The sequence below is a fragment of the Acanthochromis polyacanthus genome, chromosome 5, assembly GCF_021347895.1.
Source record: "Acanthochromis polyacanthus isolate Apoly-LR-REF ecotype Palm Island chromosome 5, KAUST_Apoly_ChrSc, whole genome shotgun sequence".
In the NCBI taxonomy this organism is placed as follows: Eukaryota; Metazoa; Chordata; class Actinopteri; family Pomacentridae; genus Acanthochromis; species Acanthochromis polyacanthus.
The window spans coordinates 11,107,097-11,123,558 of NC_067117.1; the positions used below are offsets into that span (position 1 = coordinate 11,107,097).

Sequence of the window (16,462 nt, forward strand, 5' to 3'; positions counted from 1 at the left end):
GTGTTTGGTGTTTTCTGCCTGGATTTCTACCATTTCGCTGAACTATTTGGGGGATTTTCTTTCTGTCAGAGTCGACCTGGTTGTTGTTTGACATTTCCCACCCAGCACAGTCAGAGGAGAAGGACTACAGAGCAGAGATCTCACTCTGACCCCCATCAAGTGGTTTAAAAGACTCTTATTTTCCAACACCGCTACAAACAATGAAACTGTTCCTGCACTGTTTTCTCCTGACACTTGGAGTGGCCACTGGTAAGCATGGTTATACAAGTTATTTAATAATCTAAGCTGCTGTGATGAGTGTAACTTGATGTTTGAGTGTATTCAGTAATACTGCTTAGAAGGAAATCTCAAACATTTAATCTTCTCAAATAAGATAACACAACCAGTCAGTGGTAGTATTTTCATGTAAGGATTTTTTTTTAGCAGTAATTGTTGGTCTGTGTCAGTACCCAGATGTGTGTTTAAAGCTTTTTCTGTTCTTCTGCTGTCACAAAACAGCAGCACAGTCCTGGTCCAAAGGTTATATGTGTGCAGGCTCATGCCCAAATGTTGCAGCTGGTACCACTGAGCACCTGCACTCCTGTTAAAACCAGGCCAAAGCAGATGCACTCCCAGACAGTCAGTGTTGTATGCATTGTGTCGTTGCATGAACAGGGCATCGCAGCGCTCTGAATGACTTCCAGCGGTCTGAGGGCAGAGAGCTCAGTCCAACCTCCTGGAACTCGGCTCGAGTGCAGACGTTGCCGGGTTTGAACCTGGAGGACTGTGCTTCTCGCTGCTCACAGTCACTGGACTGCAGGTATTCAGCCTGAAATGCTACTTTAAAGCTCTGAACTCAGAGCTGTGTGTGGTCATTTTTTGCTCCTCCAACTTAAAGTCCTGCACCTCTATGGAAACAGCACATGGTTGGGAGTAGAGAGAAGTCCTTTGTGATGTATGACATAGATATACCAATAAAAAAGGCGGACTCTGCATGCAGTATTACAGTTCACCTAGCCTGCTTACATTTCGTTTCCATGTTTCACCAAGCTGAATGTATCTTCCAACATCCTACTGACAACTTGCTCCTCTGCATCACATTATTCGAGCCATGCTGCATTTATTGTATTGAGTAAGAAGGTTTTGTTTTCCTCTCAGTCTCTCTTGCTGTCTCCTCTCCGCTCTGTGTAAACACAGCCTGCCTGCAGTTCGCCTGAAAAGACCCAAAGGTTTTCCATGTGATTGTTGGTCAAAGCTGAGTTGGTCGTGACGTTTGAGTTGCGCTAACTGGAGCACAGAATTGTTAGTTTCTTATGGAATCCAGTACAAATTGTGTTTGTTTTTATGAATTTCTAATTAATGTAGAAGAAAGTTACTTTTAAAAAAAATGTCCTAATTTGAAGTTTAGATTCAATCATTTTTCGTGATAGAACCGAACATAACACGTGACAAGTTCAAGGGCTGTTGGAAAGTTGAAAATCTGATGTTTCTTTCTGTTTTTATACTTCTGACAATAATACAGCAGGTGGAAACTCAAGATTTCCCTCAATTATATGAAGACTTAGACTTAGAATAAGCTGAGAATTAGTGACAGTAAAAAACTATGTCTGTGAAGGCTGTCAAGCATCACTGGGCACCATTTTCTGAAAGAATCCACACAGAACAGGATTACTAGCTCTCTCTTTTCCACTTATTTAACTGTAAAAATGGAAAGACCCTCTGGGTTGCCAGGTTGTAAGGACACATGTAGGTCAGTAACCTTTTTAGCTGCAGTGCATCACCAGGGTCAAAACATGCTCAATATTGACTTACAGAACTAGAAATGTCTGACCTGCAACATATAAGACTTCCTAAGAACTGAAAAACCGTCACTGGTTGAACATAAGTCTGGGGATGCTCAATGTTTTATTATTAAATTCTAATAAAAGACCAGAGCCAACAATGAATTGATTTTAAATAGTGTTTACCTCTACAGGTTGACATAGCTCACTGCTTTCTGTCATTATTGTCTAAACAGTTTCAAAAACATAGAAATGAGACACACTGAGTGCCAGGTTCATTTATGATGATAGCTAAGCAGTCACTGGCGTATCAAATGTGGTTTAAATCGCATCAGAAAATTGTCTGCAACAAGTAAACAATTTACTCCTTAATGTTTGCTTAGAACCACCGCCGCTGACCTAGAAAAGTGTCCAGTATTCGTGAAAGAAATCAGGTTTTTTGTGGCCTGTTTTTAGACGACTTCAGGTCGCTAGTCATGGACGGATGAGAGGGTTAGACAGATTTTATTTGTGTCCAGTGGTGGCATTTTTCGGCAAATCCCAAAAAACTAGATAAACACGTCCTTGTCCTGTAAGGGTTGAGGATTTCATTTCACTTCACTCTAGTTATCAATCAATAATCAAACTACTTCAGAAGTCCACAGAAAGATTTGTTACTGAATAAGAAGCCTACGATGGTAAATTTAAGATAATTCCCTTACAAAATGGGTCACAAGTTGTTTTCATAGTTTTTGCGGTCTTTTTAATGCGGTATGATAGAATTGTAATTACAAAATATGTTGCTCTAAAGAGTGCAAATGAGGGCAACAAGTGTGCAGACAGGTGATCAGAAAGCTTGTTAACAAAACAGTTATTTAAACTGTCTTAGAAGGTCATAATGATTCTGCATTGCAAAGAAGAACGGTCAGCTGGAGTCAGCAGACCTTTCGCTTGTTCCAATGAACACTACTGAATCAAAGTTTATGTAAAAAAAACAATAAAAATCTAAGACACATAAAAAAACATCTGTTGTAAATAAACTGTCTGTTAGTCATGATGTCCTATTAATAATATTAAAAACTTCTCTGCATTTATTTAAAACTTACCATCAAAGCAATCATTGGTAAATTTGAAACCTGTTAGTTTGCCTTATTGTAAGTGTTTAACATCCGTCTAAGAGGATTTAACATGAAAATATTCTCTAAAACCAGAGCTTTCAACTATGAAACTCGTCCAGCGGTCACCTGCAAACATCTGCCTTGGGTGGGCGACGGCAGCAACGCAGAGGTGAAGAGAAACGTGAACTGTGACCTTTACGAGAAGAAGGGTGAGATTCATGTGCTTACGTTAAGTGATTTTACAGAGATCAGTGTTGTGTGTCAGAACTGTGGTTGTTTGATTTGCGTCGTCTGTTTTCCCGCAGTCTATGTGAGGAAGTGCATTGTGGATAAAGGAGAAGACTACCGAGGGAAAGTCTTCATCACAAAAAGCGGCCTCACCTGCCAGCAGTGGTGGTCCAAGTTTCCTCATGATCACAGGTGAGGCTGAGTCTTTTGTTTTGCAGCATGATGGGAATGAAGCTGTGATAATGAGGATAAATTGTTGCATTTCAGCTGTAATTTGACGGTGAAAAACGAACACTGTAGGACTGCTTATTGACGGCCTTGCAGTTGTAGGACAGTGATGTTATTTACAGCTGCTGATGTAACGTTCACAACTCAGTTATCTGACCAAGGGACCCATATAAGTTTCCCTATAATCCTTATTTTCAGCAGCAGTGGATGCCTTTTTTCCTCAGAAATTCTCAGATAAGCAAACTATGACAAACAGACTGTAGGCAAGAGCTGGGTAACTTCCACTCTAATTTGCAGAATTCAAATCATGATGCATATTTGAGGTAATCGAGGCAGATTTATGAGCAGTAGTCAAAACTAATGAAAGTGATAGGAAGTCAGATGAGTGTGTTTATCAATTTGTAGAATTTTTTTCTAATTTTAAGGTCAATTGATGCGTTGTGTTAATTGAGCCAATCACTGTCCATCCCCTTTATCTACAAATCTGGGATCCAAAATTGACCCTCAGATTGAGAGCAACCACTTTCACTGCATAATCAGGGTTCCATTCCAAATGCAGACTACTGGAACACAATGTCAACGAGTCATTAGACAGTGTGTCATAGTAATGAAACTCTATTTGTCTCAGGTGGACTCCCACAGCCACTAATGGTCTGGAGCTGAACTACTGCAGGAACCCAGATGGGGATCGTATCGGTCCGTGGTGCTACACCACCGACGCTGAGCGACGCTATGAGAGCTGCAACATTCCTCAGTGCAAAGACGGTAAGTCCCATACATTTCCATTTATCAACGCATATCCGCAAAGGGCATGCAGGTGTGATCGGTAGCACTATAGTTACAGATCCTTCTCTCATTTCTGCAGAAAATGAGAGACAATATTCTGAAATAATACAGGTGAAAATACATTTCATACTGGGGTACAGTTTAAGAATAAACCTAAATCACCTACAAAATCTGCACAAATCCACTTAAATTCAAGAAAATACTTGTTTGTTCTGCTTGAAACTTCATTCTCTATGCATATTTGGCTGTTTTTCTGGTATTTTTAATGACACTAGAGCACTAATTTCATATGTCCTGCATGTTCAGCTGACCTGCTGCCTGCCGTGCACTGACGATAAGGCGGTTATTTTCTTAAAACAAGGTTGTTATTACCTACAGTGTCCAGTTTCCCCATAATTAGCTCCAAGTTACAGCCTTTCAGCTGCTTTCAAGGAAATTATTTGGACGTGACGAGGGCTGCAAAATTAAAAGGTGTCATATTTTCTTATTCTCCTCACTTCAGCACCTTGAAACTGTGCTTGTGGTTTTTCCTGCAGAGGTGTGCATCACTTGTAACGGGGAGGACTACAGGGGGCAGGTTGACCACACTGTGAGCGGCAGAGAGTGTCAGAGATGGGACCAGCAGTCTCCTCACCAACACATCTACCAACCAGAAAAGTACATTTTTATCATCACCTGACAAGTCAAACTGATAAATAATGTTAGCAAACTTAACTGTAAGCTGGGTTTGTATGTGAGTCAGTGTCGCACAACATATTCTGCAGCTCTTTTGTTTGTTTTTCTGCATATACAAAGGTATCCTGATAAGAGTTTAGATGATAACTACTGCCGTAACCCCGATGCCTCTCCGGTTCCTTGGTGTTACACCACAGACCCTGAAGTGGAGAGAGAAAACTGTGAGATCAGCAAATGCAGTAAGAGCTCACTTTTAACAAAAATGTTTGATTTATTGTATCACTTTTATTTCCCAATTTGTTCATTACTTGGGCTAGAAATTGGACAAAACTAAGCATTTGACAATGTCACTTTGGACTAATTCTAACAAGTATTTTTCACTTTTCTTTCAGAGTAAGTAAACAAAATGATTAATTAGTTAATTAAGAAAATAATTGGTGGATTTTACAGTGGTGAAGATAATAGCAGCCCTATATTTTATTTTAATATTTTGAAGGATAAATTTATTGGATTAGACCTTGTTTGTTTCCTCTGTTTTGTTTTTGTCATTTAGTTCCCTCTGGCAAAAAAAAGAAAAGATAAAGAAACCTGACGAAACAGGAGCTAAATTGAGCTGATTCCTGCAGTATTCGTAGACACGGTGGCATTAGGGAGTCTCATTAAGTCGCTGTAATTAAATCTAGAAAAATCACCTTTTAGGTGTTTGTGCAAATTGCTTCCCAAAATGTGAGACATTTCCGTCTCACCCCCAATGATTTAAGAGCAAGAGTGCAGGTGTTTGTCAGCGATTTAAGCCGCATGTTGTCTGAGTGGGTTCCAGGTTCATTAAAGGTTAATTAAAATGTTTTTCTTTAATTTGTTTCTCTTTATCCGGCTTATTTCAATTTCCGTTTAGTTTCTGCTAGTTAACACTGTCATAGAGCTTTAATTAAGGGGAGCATTGCAATTATTTTACAAATATCCATGAAGACAGCAGTTAAAGTTTTGAGATGGTTTAATGGGTGTTTTGTGCTTGTTTTCTTTATCCATCACAAAGTTAACAATAAATTAATCTTTCCTCTGATTCCAACTGAAATTGGAGCTGATAGATATGTAGGAAATGGCAAAGTGAGATAGAACACAAACAATCTAAAATTAATACAAACAAGGTTGCACTGTTCTTTCCAAAATTTCAACATGTGTTGTGCAAGATGACACTTGGGACTTGGGCATTTCCACTGAGAGCACAGATCACTGGGGCAAAAATAAATGTATTAAATAAAATGGTGCCATCTTGTGGTGCAGTCAGAGTTGAGTAGAAAAAAATGTATGTCTTTGAATCCCATTTATTTTCTTTTGCCTTGAAGGCATAACTGATCACATTCTTTCTTTTATATCTTTATTTTTACTGTTCTGATTTTATCCACATGTTTTTCACTTTAAGTAATTTACTTATTTCCTCTTGTTTATGTCTGAATTCTGTTTATTCTTATTTCTATGAAGGGTTTTGGGAAACATTTGTTGCTTTCGTAATATTTTTTTTTACTTTACTTACACAAAAGGCAACAATACCATGCATTATTTAGTTTGCTTTTTTGACAGTTGAGCCTTAGTCTGTATTAAAAAACACTCAAAACACAATCAGAAGGGGCAACACCCACGTTAAATGTGGCACATGAGATCCTTGATTTGTAAGAAATATCTAAGATTATTCATTTAAACTGATACAAATGTGTCTGTTTTATAGGCTTCTTAGCTAAAGCGCATGTTTCTTTGTCAGCTCTCAGGGTCACATTCATCATGTTTACAGCACATTATTGCACTGATTATTCATAACAGTTGACTTTGAGAGATGATTGTCTGATCCAATTCCTACCAGAGATGTTCCAAGACACACAAATATAGTTCACTTGGAATCATAGCTTCAAAAACTTTGATTATCTTGTTAAAATAAGAAAACAAAAATACATCTTCTCATTCTACCTCACTGAAAAATGAAGAATCCATGAACGTGCAACTTTTTATTTGCTTCAAACGTTCAACTATGAGACACAAGATGTCCATACTTGACTGAAATGTGTTAGTGGAGGTGCAGTGGAGGTTTGCAGTTTGCATACTGGATCACTGGTTTCAAAACTTACAGAATATAGAATATTCTTTATTGTCATTATTCAATGTATAACAAGATTGCAGAGCTTATCCTTTTCAGTGCAAGGAAATCTTAAAGATAGTGCAAAAACAGTCTATTTACATATATACAGTATAAGTATCCCTTCCTTAATGAAAATTCTGCACAACAAGGATGAAGCATTCCAATGATAAAAAACAAAATATTTTTGAGTGTAGGGGGGATTTTACATCCTGTTCCACAGTACATCTATGCTGTCATTTACAGACAGCATTATAATAGCAAAACTTATTCTCTCTCCTTGGTGGGCCCTCAAACAATAACTTCACCTATGTTTTCTACCTCAAACACTAATTTATCTCCTCTTCAACTCGTTCCTTTTCTCTCCAGCTGAAGTTCAAGTGGAGAAACGTCAGCGCTCCAGTTTCACCACCAACTGTTTCCGCGGCCGTGGGGAGGATTACCGCGGTAAAGTCAACGAGACGACGTCAGGCATCCCCTGCCAGCGGTGGGATGCTCAGCAACCTCATGAGCATCCCTTCTACCCAAACACATACGAGTGCAAGTAAGTACATGTGCTGTCCTGTGAAGGTGAAGGCACTTTGGGGTTTGTTTCCTGCGCAAATAACTTGTTAGTCTGAAAGGGGTCTGCACATGAATATTAATGTCAAAATGTCATTGCAGTGAAATTTCTTGCAATCTTATTTCTCTGCTGACAGTTGACAGCAGATGATAGATGGTCAGCGCCGAAATAGATGTGAAATGAATATTAAAGTTGTTTGGGACACAGTGATCATTCATCATGCCAACATCAATTACCAGCATTTCATTCATTCATTGTTAGTGGAAGTTACAAGAAGAAGAAGAACAACTAGTGTGCTATTTCAGTTCAACCTCTGCGTCTCCAAACTACTCAGACAGAACATGTCAGTGAATGCATCAGCGCTGATTCCATGTTACATTTCATCCAGGGGTTTGGAGGAGAATTACTGCCGCAACCCGGACGGGTCTGAGGCTCCCTGGTGCTTCACATCGGTGGCAGAGATGAGGACTGCTCTCTGCCTGCAGATCAAACGCTGTGCAGACGACATAGAAGCTGAAGGTACGGCTTCTTCATTTATACTGTATGAACTCAGTGAATGACAGTGATGAATGAAGATGAACCTATGATGAGGTCATGCAGGGCTGTAACACTGAAGTCAGAAAGTTGTCTCCAATATCAGTCTCATAGAAAGCTGTGACCAAAAATATAATATTCAGTCTTAACAATTTACCTCAACTGTTCACATATTTAAAAATAATAAATGTGTATCTATGTGTCTGTCTGTCGGTCTCTCTCTCTCTCTAGATAGATAGATAGATAGAGAGAGAGAGAGAGAGAGAGAGAGAGAGAGAGAGAGAGGTATATGAGCATGCAACATATATATAGATACATATTTTGCATGCTTTATTAATGCAGCACTGTAAGTTTTGAAATAAGAAACACATTCTTCTTCTTGCATCAGAAGTTAGATATATTAACACTAAAATGCACTTTTGGCCAATTCCCTGTCTAATGACTTTTGATGTTGCAGCCTTCATTGTTTCTGATCTCTAATGCTAGCTTATTTAAATATGTTTTTTTTTAAATGTTGCCATTTAAAATAGTTTTTTACGCTTGACTTTTCATAATTTTGTTATTATCGCAACAGCGTTATATATGGTTGCTTTGAGGTTCAAATACTGTTTCTAAGCCACTCTTCCAAAAGTGGTGAAAAACTAAATCTTTTATGTATTTATTTATTTACTTGGCCTCTAATTAGTAGTATATTAAGTCACAATTTACTGGAATCAGGATGTGTGTGTTCACCTAAATTTCCACCAGATGAGTAAAATCCTCAAATTCCCAGGACTTCACCTCAGAACCCTCATCTGTATTCATGACCCAGTATGAGGACAGTAAATGTTGCTGTTGTTCCATCCCATTTTGCCGCTTTCACTGCCTGCCATACTTCATCATTGTCACTGTCATGATAATAATGTTTTTTTTTCTCAGATTGCTACCAGGAAAATGGAAAAAACTACAGAGGCATTGTCCGCAAAACTCGTAAGGGCATCACCTGCCAGAAATGGAGTGTTAACACACCTCACCAAACCAAGTATGATGATTTTTATTTCCAAGAAAGTAGTGTTTTTACACGTCTACAACACAGGGAAAAAAGACATGTCCAGCTCATTACCTTCATATTGAAGCCATGTCCAAAATCCGTACTAATGGGGATGTTCTGTGTTCGCCCTGGTGAATAAATTGAGTGTACTCACAACGTCAATGGACAGATTAACAGACTAATGCACAAAGGAAATGTTTGAAAAAAAATCATGTTAGAGCTGTTCCAGGAACACTCAGTATCTATCTTTGATGCTGTTGTTTCTTTTTAAGGTTAAGCTGGCATGATTTCATGATTTCTGTCAGAGTAACTGCAAAATAAGTTTAAAATAAGTTTGCACTGCATACTGTATATAGTTAGTATTGTGTGGTATGAAAGTAGGACTCTTTCAGTAACTGGGACAAGCAGTCAGATAGTTTCATGGGTGACAACTTTTTAAGAAAAGCTGCAGGAGCAAAAATTACAAGTTCCTGCCGCACTTATTCATGACATTTATGGCATGCTTACAGCGTTAAAAAGATCTGTGTGTTCTTCCAGGATAAACCTAAGGACACATCCTGAGGCCAATCTGACAGAGAACTATTGTCGCAACCCAGACGGGGACCAGCACGGACCCTGGTGCTACACCACAGACCCCAAAACTGAGTTTGACTACTGTGCCATCAAACAGTGCGGTACAGATCTCTGCTTTCTGAGTCTGTTTTAAGATCCTTTTAGTACTTTAATGGACTGTGAGGTGACAGTTTGTGCGGAGCTTCTGTTTTCTGGCCAAATGACTGTTCATCTGTTTGTTGTTTTCCAACAGCTGGAGAGAAAGTGTCCATGACCGAACCAGTAGGTTAGTTTGCGGAGCAAGTTTTTAAAGTTAACCCCCAGCTTCCGTGTGTGCTTTTCCAATTAAATGTCACCTTTTTGTGATCACAGAGAAGGTGGAGTTCAGTGAGTGTGGAAAGAGAGAAGACCGTATCCCAAGGTCGAGGTTGCGTATCGTGAATGGGATTCCTGGGAACTCGCCGTGGACAGTAAGCCTCAGAGACAGGTGAGTCTCACAGATGATGGCGCCCGTTCACGACCAATCAAAACACTCTCCACTGAGCCCTGTATAACCTCTGACATCTTTCTTCTGCGCAGAAAAGGAAATCACTTCTGTGGAGGGACCCTGGTCAATGCCAGATGGGTGATCAGCACCAAGCAGTGTTTCTCCTCCTGGTAAAGTTCAATCATTTAAAGCAGCCCTCTGGTTTTACATGTCAAAACGGCTGTGTAATAATGTTCTCTCTGGATGAGGGTAATATTTGTTAGGGATAAATGTAGGAAAATTGAGTTTGAAATTTTGGGAAATATGGTTATTTACTGTGTTGCCGAGAGGTTGATCAGAAAATTGATGCCACTCTAACTACCAGTTATCAGCAAAGAGCGCCTTTTCATGACTGTTTCTTATAACCGCAGAGTCTCAGCTTCACCAGGCTGATAAATTTTCTACGTGAACCTTTTTAATTCCAAAATGTTGTTTTTGAACTGTTTTTTTTTCCCAACATATTTAACAAAAGAAATACAATGTGTTCATTCCTGAGCTTGAGAGGTGCTGGTAGGTGGATTTTGTTATCTTTGGACAGGAAAGACGAGCTGTTTCCTTGTTTCCAGCCTTGATGCTAAGCCTGTTACTTGTAGCTTCATATTTACCATACAGATATGAGTGAATCTTTTCATTTAACTGTCGCTTTTTTTTTCTTTTAAAACTACTTCTTAAATATGAGTTTGAGCTTGGTGACTTTTAATAGAAGCCAAACTGCTAGGAAGCATCTGCATCCTGACAAGTGTGTTGTGCAGCTCAACCCACGGCAGGAAGTAAAAGTCAGGATCTGTCTGCCTTGGCTGCTTGGACTTTTTTTTCTCATCATTTTAACCCTCTGAACCTCAAGCAGTTTCTGGTCTTTTTTTTCTCAACTTCGTTACATGTTTGCCGTTTGAAGTCTCATTTTTCACTGCAGCATAAAGTCCTGCACCTCTATGGAAACATCACAGCCACTGAGAGATAGAGAGAACTTCCAAATGTATTTTGTGCAACATGGCACTGTAATAATGCAGAAACTATATTCCAAAAACAAAAAGGTTATTTATTTTTTTCAAAAAAAAGAAAGAAAACTGGGGTCAACATGTACAACATTTCCCAAGCATCCACAGGTGTTACTAACACTCAGAACAAATGTTGTTTCTTCTAAAAATTTTCTAATTTCTTTCCATGCATGGCTCCTATCTGTTCTGTATAAATCATGATGGTTCATTGTAGCAAAGTCACTAATAGCACAACGGTTCTCCCATAGAGCGCAGAATTTTTTGATTTTTACAGATTCTAATTTAAAAGAGCATTTCATTTTGGGCAATGCCATGATTTTAGCGTTTGTCAGATTTAATTTAGTTTTCTCACAGAACAGCAGGTCACAGATGTTTATTTCAAAGTCTGTTGAAGATTTTAAAATCTTATGATTCTTTCTTTAAGATAAGAAAAGATCTACTTTATTCATCCCGGAGGAAATTATTTTACCTTTCCTGGCTGATAAACGATGTAATTTTGTTGATTTTTTTGGGGGGAAAGAAAACAAGCTTTTCACAAGTTTTGGGGTTCAGAGAGCTAAAATGTATCTCTTCCAAGTCATTTTTGGAAATATTTTATAAACTAAAGTTGTCATTCGTTGTCTATATTTTTTTTTTACCTGTCCAGCTACGTTGACCTGCCCGGATACTCGGCCATGATGGGAACACTGTTTCGGGATCCACAGGAAGGAGAACCTGGTGTTCAAACCATCCCTCTGACCAAGATCGTCTGTGGACCATCTGAGTCTCAGCTCGTCATGCTACAACTGGAATCGTGTGTACTGTCAAGTGCCACCAGCGTGCACACACACACACACACATAGCAGTAGTTTCCCTCTGACCCTTTCTTCTTTCTTTCTGCAGCCCAGCCCAGTTTAATGAGCGTGTCTCTCAGATCTGCCTCCCTCCTGAGCGCTACATTGTGGCTGAGGGGACGATGTGTGAGATCGCAGGATGGGGGGAGACCAGAGGCAAGTATAATCCTTTGGAAATGGTGGCCTGACGCTGAATTCGCTGCATGCTGCACTTCATGCAACAACAGTATGCTTCTGTTGGAACAATTAATAATAGATGACTTCCTTCGAACAAGCATCTTGTTTCTGCCCTTGAAGCAATGTTGCATCTAAATGACGGAGCGATTCAGACTGTTGAGCAACAGATGGCATTGCTATTTCCAGAACCATTCAACATCTGTCCACCTTCCTTTTTCATCTCTCCATCTCTCCAAACACATTAGCTGCTAACTCGTTCCCTGTTCTCGCTGTTTTTCAAGGAACTGGAGATGAGACTGTCCTCAATGTGGCCCACATACCAGTTCTTAGTAACAAGGAATGCAACAAATACTTCAGAGGTCGTGTTCGCGAAAATGAGATGTGCACAAACTCCTTCCAGGGCGGAGTAGGCGCCTGTGAGGTAGGTGTCCATGTACAAATAAAGAATAAGAAAGTGGATGGCTTCAAAGTTTTATACGTTCATGCTTATTAGGTATGTCACAGGAGAAATGCACATAGGTTATGATGTGCAGCAAAGGTCTCTAACTTGAAATAGGAACATTGTGGTTACTGTAGTATACTTCTAAAACAGGCCACAATGGTACCCTAATACTGGCTGTTCTCTTTGATATTTACTGCAGTGTGCAGCAGCATTAATAGACTAATTTGATGCTCTCAGAAATGTGCTGTCTTCCTGAACATTAGACAAAAAGATTAATACCAATCTTATGTCAGTATATCCAGCAGCTGGTCAGCTTAGCAGAAAAACTGAACACGAGGTTATAGAAGCTGTAGATGTTCTCCGTCAAAAGTAACACCATCTGCCTAACAACACCCCTAAAATGCATTAAGAACAACCTGTGTGTTTGTTTAATGTAACAAAAACTGAAGTAGAAAAATTAAAATTCGTGGTTATGCATTGGAGATACTGTTAAGCAGACTTCCTCCCCTCTTTGTCTGCTTCATATGTAAGGGACAGACCTCGAACACTCCCAGCAAGAAAGCGAACGTAAGTTCTAAAGTGTTGAACCCTTCCCTTAACGATAACAGCGTAATGCCACAAAGTGTTGGGAATTAATGCCTCAAATACGGATCGTAGAGAAAATCTTTTGATGATGAAAATCTCTTTAAGCGAAGAGTGTACAGTTATTTATATGTTCCTATAAATCAAACACATCCACCATTTGGATAATGGAAGGGAACTGGACAAGATGTGACTGCAAGATGTTTCCAACCTCAGCAGTGACAGTCAGTCATAACAGAGACAAATAATGACTCCGGAGTGTTGTTCCTATGTGTCTGCAGAGAGACTATGGCGGCCCTCTGGCGTGTCAGAACAGGGACTGCTGGGTACTTGAGGGAGTGATCATCCCCATGAGGCGCTGCGGACACCCAGGGCAGCCCAACATCTTCATCCGCGTGTCCGTGTACGTGGACTGGATCAAGAAGGTCATGGAGATGGCTTAGGGACGGATGCTGGAAATGCGAAACTGATCAAATCCAATGTCAAAACTTGCAAGAGCAGTTTTTCAACCAAATATTTACAGTTTCTTCTTCTTCTCAGATGTCTCTTTAACATTAGAAACTATCAATAGTACAAATAAAAATAAAAGCATTACAATTTATTATTAGTCCCATTACTGTTACATTGCCAGGACATTTAAAAGGGCTCATTCAGACTCTTACTCATGCAGAAAATGCAGGGAGAACTGAGTCGGTTTTTGCATTATATGTTTCAAATTAATTTTTATGTGCACTTATATTTAGTGAAGCTTTTAGTCGAACTTTAAAGTTGATCAAAAGGAGTATTTAAAGTTGCTAGTGGCTTGTTGCTGGTAGCCAAAATCCATAAGAGCACAAGCAGAAAACATTTACATTCCAGGAAAACAATCCAGTTAGCAAGTAAGAAAAACAAGAAACCATGCAGAGAAGCTTTATCACAGAAACACAAACAGCTTTTTAGATTTTTAGGAACGGCTTCACATTAAGTCTTTGCGTTATTATTTGTCAACAATTTTTATTTTTACAATTACTATTTTCTCATTCATCTTTGCTGTCCCAATAAATTCTCACATCTGCTCAGTTTTCAAACCTTGTTTTAAATGTTTATTTGCTGCTAAGTAGGAGGACTTAAAGCAGAGGTTCGCCAGTTTTGTCATTAATTCACCAACGACTAAAACGGAAAAGAAAAAAAAAAGATCAAATGAGCTGAAGTCCCTCTGGTTCAGAGAAGTATAGCTGGAGCTAATTAACTTCCAATAACGGAGGAGGTGTGAGGGGGGTTTTACTCCAAGTTCCTAACATCCCCTGGAAATGCACTCTTTCCCACTAAACTGTACACCTCCCCTGCTCTCCCTGGCATTGAATGGAGCTCTGAAATACCTTCTTTGCCCCCAGCCTCTAAAGAAATCCCTCCTCTGCCTGTCTTTTGATGCCTGCCCCCACCTCTAAAGACATGCCTTTGTGCCTTATGCAGAACTGTATGCGCTGCACATTCTTTCTAGTTCTATAGGAGGATTTTTGTAACCCGGTCCTGATGAGCCCACGGAATTCAGCTTAAATAAACCTCAAGATCAGAGTCCCACCGAATCTCAGACACAGCGCACGCTGCAGAAGGCCACTGAACTCTCTCGTACATGGACGCGCACACTATTTCTCCCTCATGCAAACCCCCCCCCCACCACCTCCATGTCTTTCCCCCCCATTTCTGTCTCTATTTCCTTCCTCTTTTTGATTTTCACACCAACATTTTACTTCAAACAAGCAGAATTGTGTGAATTTTTTCTTGCAGAAAAAAGAAACTAATAAAAGCGACAAACATGTTATGGCAACCATTTATCCTCCTGCTGTGTGCACCGTTTGGAAACTGCAGGTTGACAGTTATGATTTCAGAGTCATTCTGTTCACTTTCATTTAGTAATATTTATAGTGGATGACTAATCAAATTCGTATATGACTACCAGTTCTCAGCAAGTGTATTGCCAAAAGCTTCTGGGAAACCTGAGTAAAATTTTTAATAAATGCTTCTACAAAAATATGCAAATGTTTTCTTTGTTATTCAGCTTCATGCACCTTATGGTAATAACCACAGAAATAATGGGTGTGCTTTTAATGGTAATATTCTGATTTCGCAGGATACTCAGTCTGGGAATTTCTAAATTACATCATGAAACTGACACGACAAATTGTTCCAAAAGTGAGTTCAAGTTAAAGCTTTTCATTTTGGTCTCATGCCAGTGTCCTCACCTGACATGACTCCATGAGCGCTGCAGCATTAACAGCGGTGGAATGTGGATTCACCGTCCGTTCAAACGCTCTCATCTGAATTTATCAGTTTATATCCACTTAAATGCTTGAAGCCAGAAAATTACCAGGGAAAAAGTATTATTTTGGGTGTAATTTCCCATATGCTGAGGGAGCACATAGAGGATAAACTTACACAGAAATATGCAACAAACAAACAGACAGACATTCTGAAAACACTACATGTCTAAGTATTTTATTTAATTAGTATTTGAAAGTAAATAATTATATACACACTTTAAAGAGTAGAATTGGATGGCTTCACGTTTAGATAAATAAAAGACTTGCAATTAAAACTTTTACATGTACTAAGTAAGAAACTTTACAGAAAAATGTCTTTTTGCTCATAAAGGGGAACACACATGAGTGTTTTTGACTTTTAATACAGTTTTACATGAGCCAAAACCGGGCTCATATTTTCCCCAAAACAGATGCACATGAGACTGGCAGACTTTGTTCACCGAAAAACCCAGCAGATATCGGAGTCCCTTTGCAGACATGTATGTGTAACCCTGTAGGTGGGGAGATAACAGCCGGGACAGAGAGTGAAACTTCTGCTGCAGACTGTCTGCTCTCACCATCAGCTCCAGCGAAGAAAACTGAACCTTTTTCCTGCCTTCTTTGGGGAACTTCCCAGCCCCCCAGACCCCACTTTGGGAACCCCGGAACCAGACCCTCCTGTCTGATGCCCGTCTTTTCGCTCTCCCCCCCTCCTCTCTTTCCTCCTCCCTCCCTCCTGCTTTCTCCCTCTCAAGTGGGTGGTCCGGTGAGCTTTTTTTGGGCGGGGTCCTCTGTTTCAACCCTCCTACCCTCGTTCTTTCTTGAAACATGCTTTAATAGAGAAAGTATGCAATGCATACTGCTCTGCTACAACCCCCCACTATACTGCATCTGGGGTATTCGTGACTGGACGTCTGTGGGGATCACACACATTTCCGATTAGGAGGAGGGAGAGAGAGAGAGCGAGAGAGGGAGAGAGAAAGAGGGAGGGAGAGGGAGATTACCCTTTTTCATTCCAGCCAATGAGACGGTCGATACACTAAGA

At 39.7% G+C, this 16,462-nt stretch overlaps 1 protein-coding gene across 1 annotated transcript; it reads left to right on the top strand.

The window, feature by feature from the left end:
- Nucleotides 1-2: 2 nt before the first annotated feature.
- Nucleotides 3-15,151, top strand: mst1 (macrophage stimulating 1). The gene is made up of 18 exons (XM_022207979.2): nucleotides 3-249; nucleotides 655-799; nucleotides 2,951-3,066; nucleotides 3,163-3,277; nucleotides 3,942-4,078; nucleotides 4,636-4,756; nucleotides 4,895-5,013; nucleotides 7,272-7,446; nucleotides 7,853-7,983; nucleotides 8,917-9,019; nucleotides 9,566-9,702; nucleotides 9,834-9,866; nucleotides 9,953-10,067; nucleotides 10,160-10,237; nucleotides 11,751-11,897; nucleotides 11,987-12,093; nucleotides 12,396-12,535; nucleotides 13,420-15,151. The coding sequence occupies exons 1-18, from the start codon at nucleotides 201-203 to the stop codon at nucleotides 13,579-13,581; spliced, it is 2,130 nt and encodes a 709-aa protein (XP_022063671.1). The 5' UTR covers nucleotides 3-200; the 3' UTR covers nucleotides 13,582-15,151.
- The last annotated feature ends 1,311 nt before the right edge of the window (nucleotides 15,152-16,462 follow it).

What these genes read in the sequence shown, in the direction of transcription:
- mst1 (XM_022207979.2), top strand. Translation starts at nt 201, where the DNA reads ATGAAACTGTTCCTGCACTGTTTTCTCCTGACACTTGGAGTGGCCACT. An exon ending in TGACCTTTACGAGAAGAAGG is followed by an intron (nt 3,067 to 3,162) that starts GTGAGATTCATG and finishes GTTTTCCCGCAG; the next exon opens with TCTATGTGAGGAAGTGCATT. An exon ending in AGACGACATAGAAGCTGAAG is followed by an intron (nt 7,984 to 8,916) that starts GTACGGCTTCTT and finishes TTTTTTTCTCAG; the next exon opens with ATTGCTACCAGGAAAATGGA.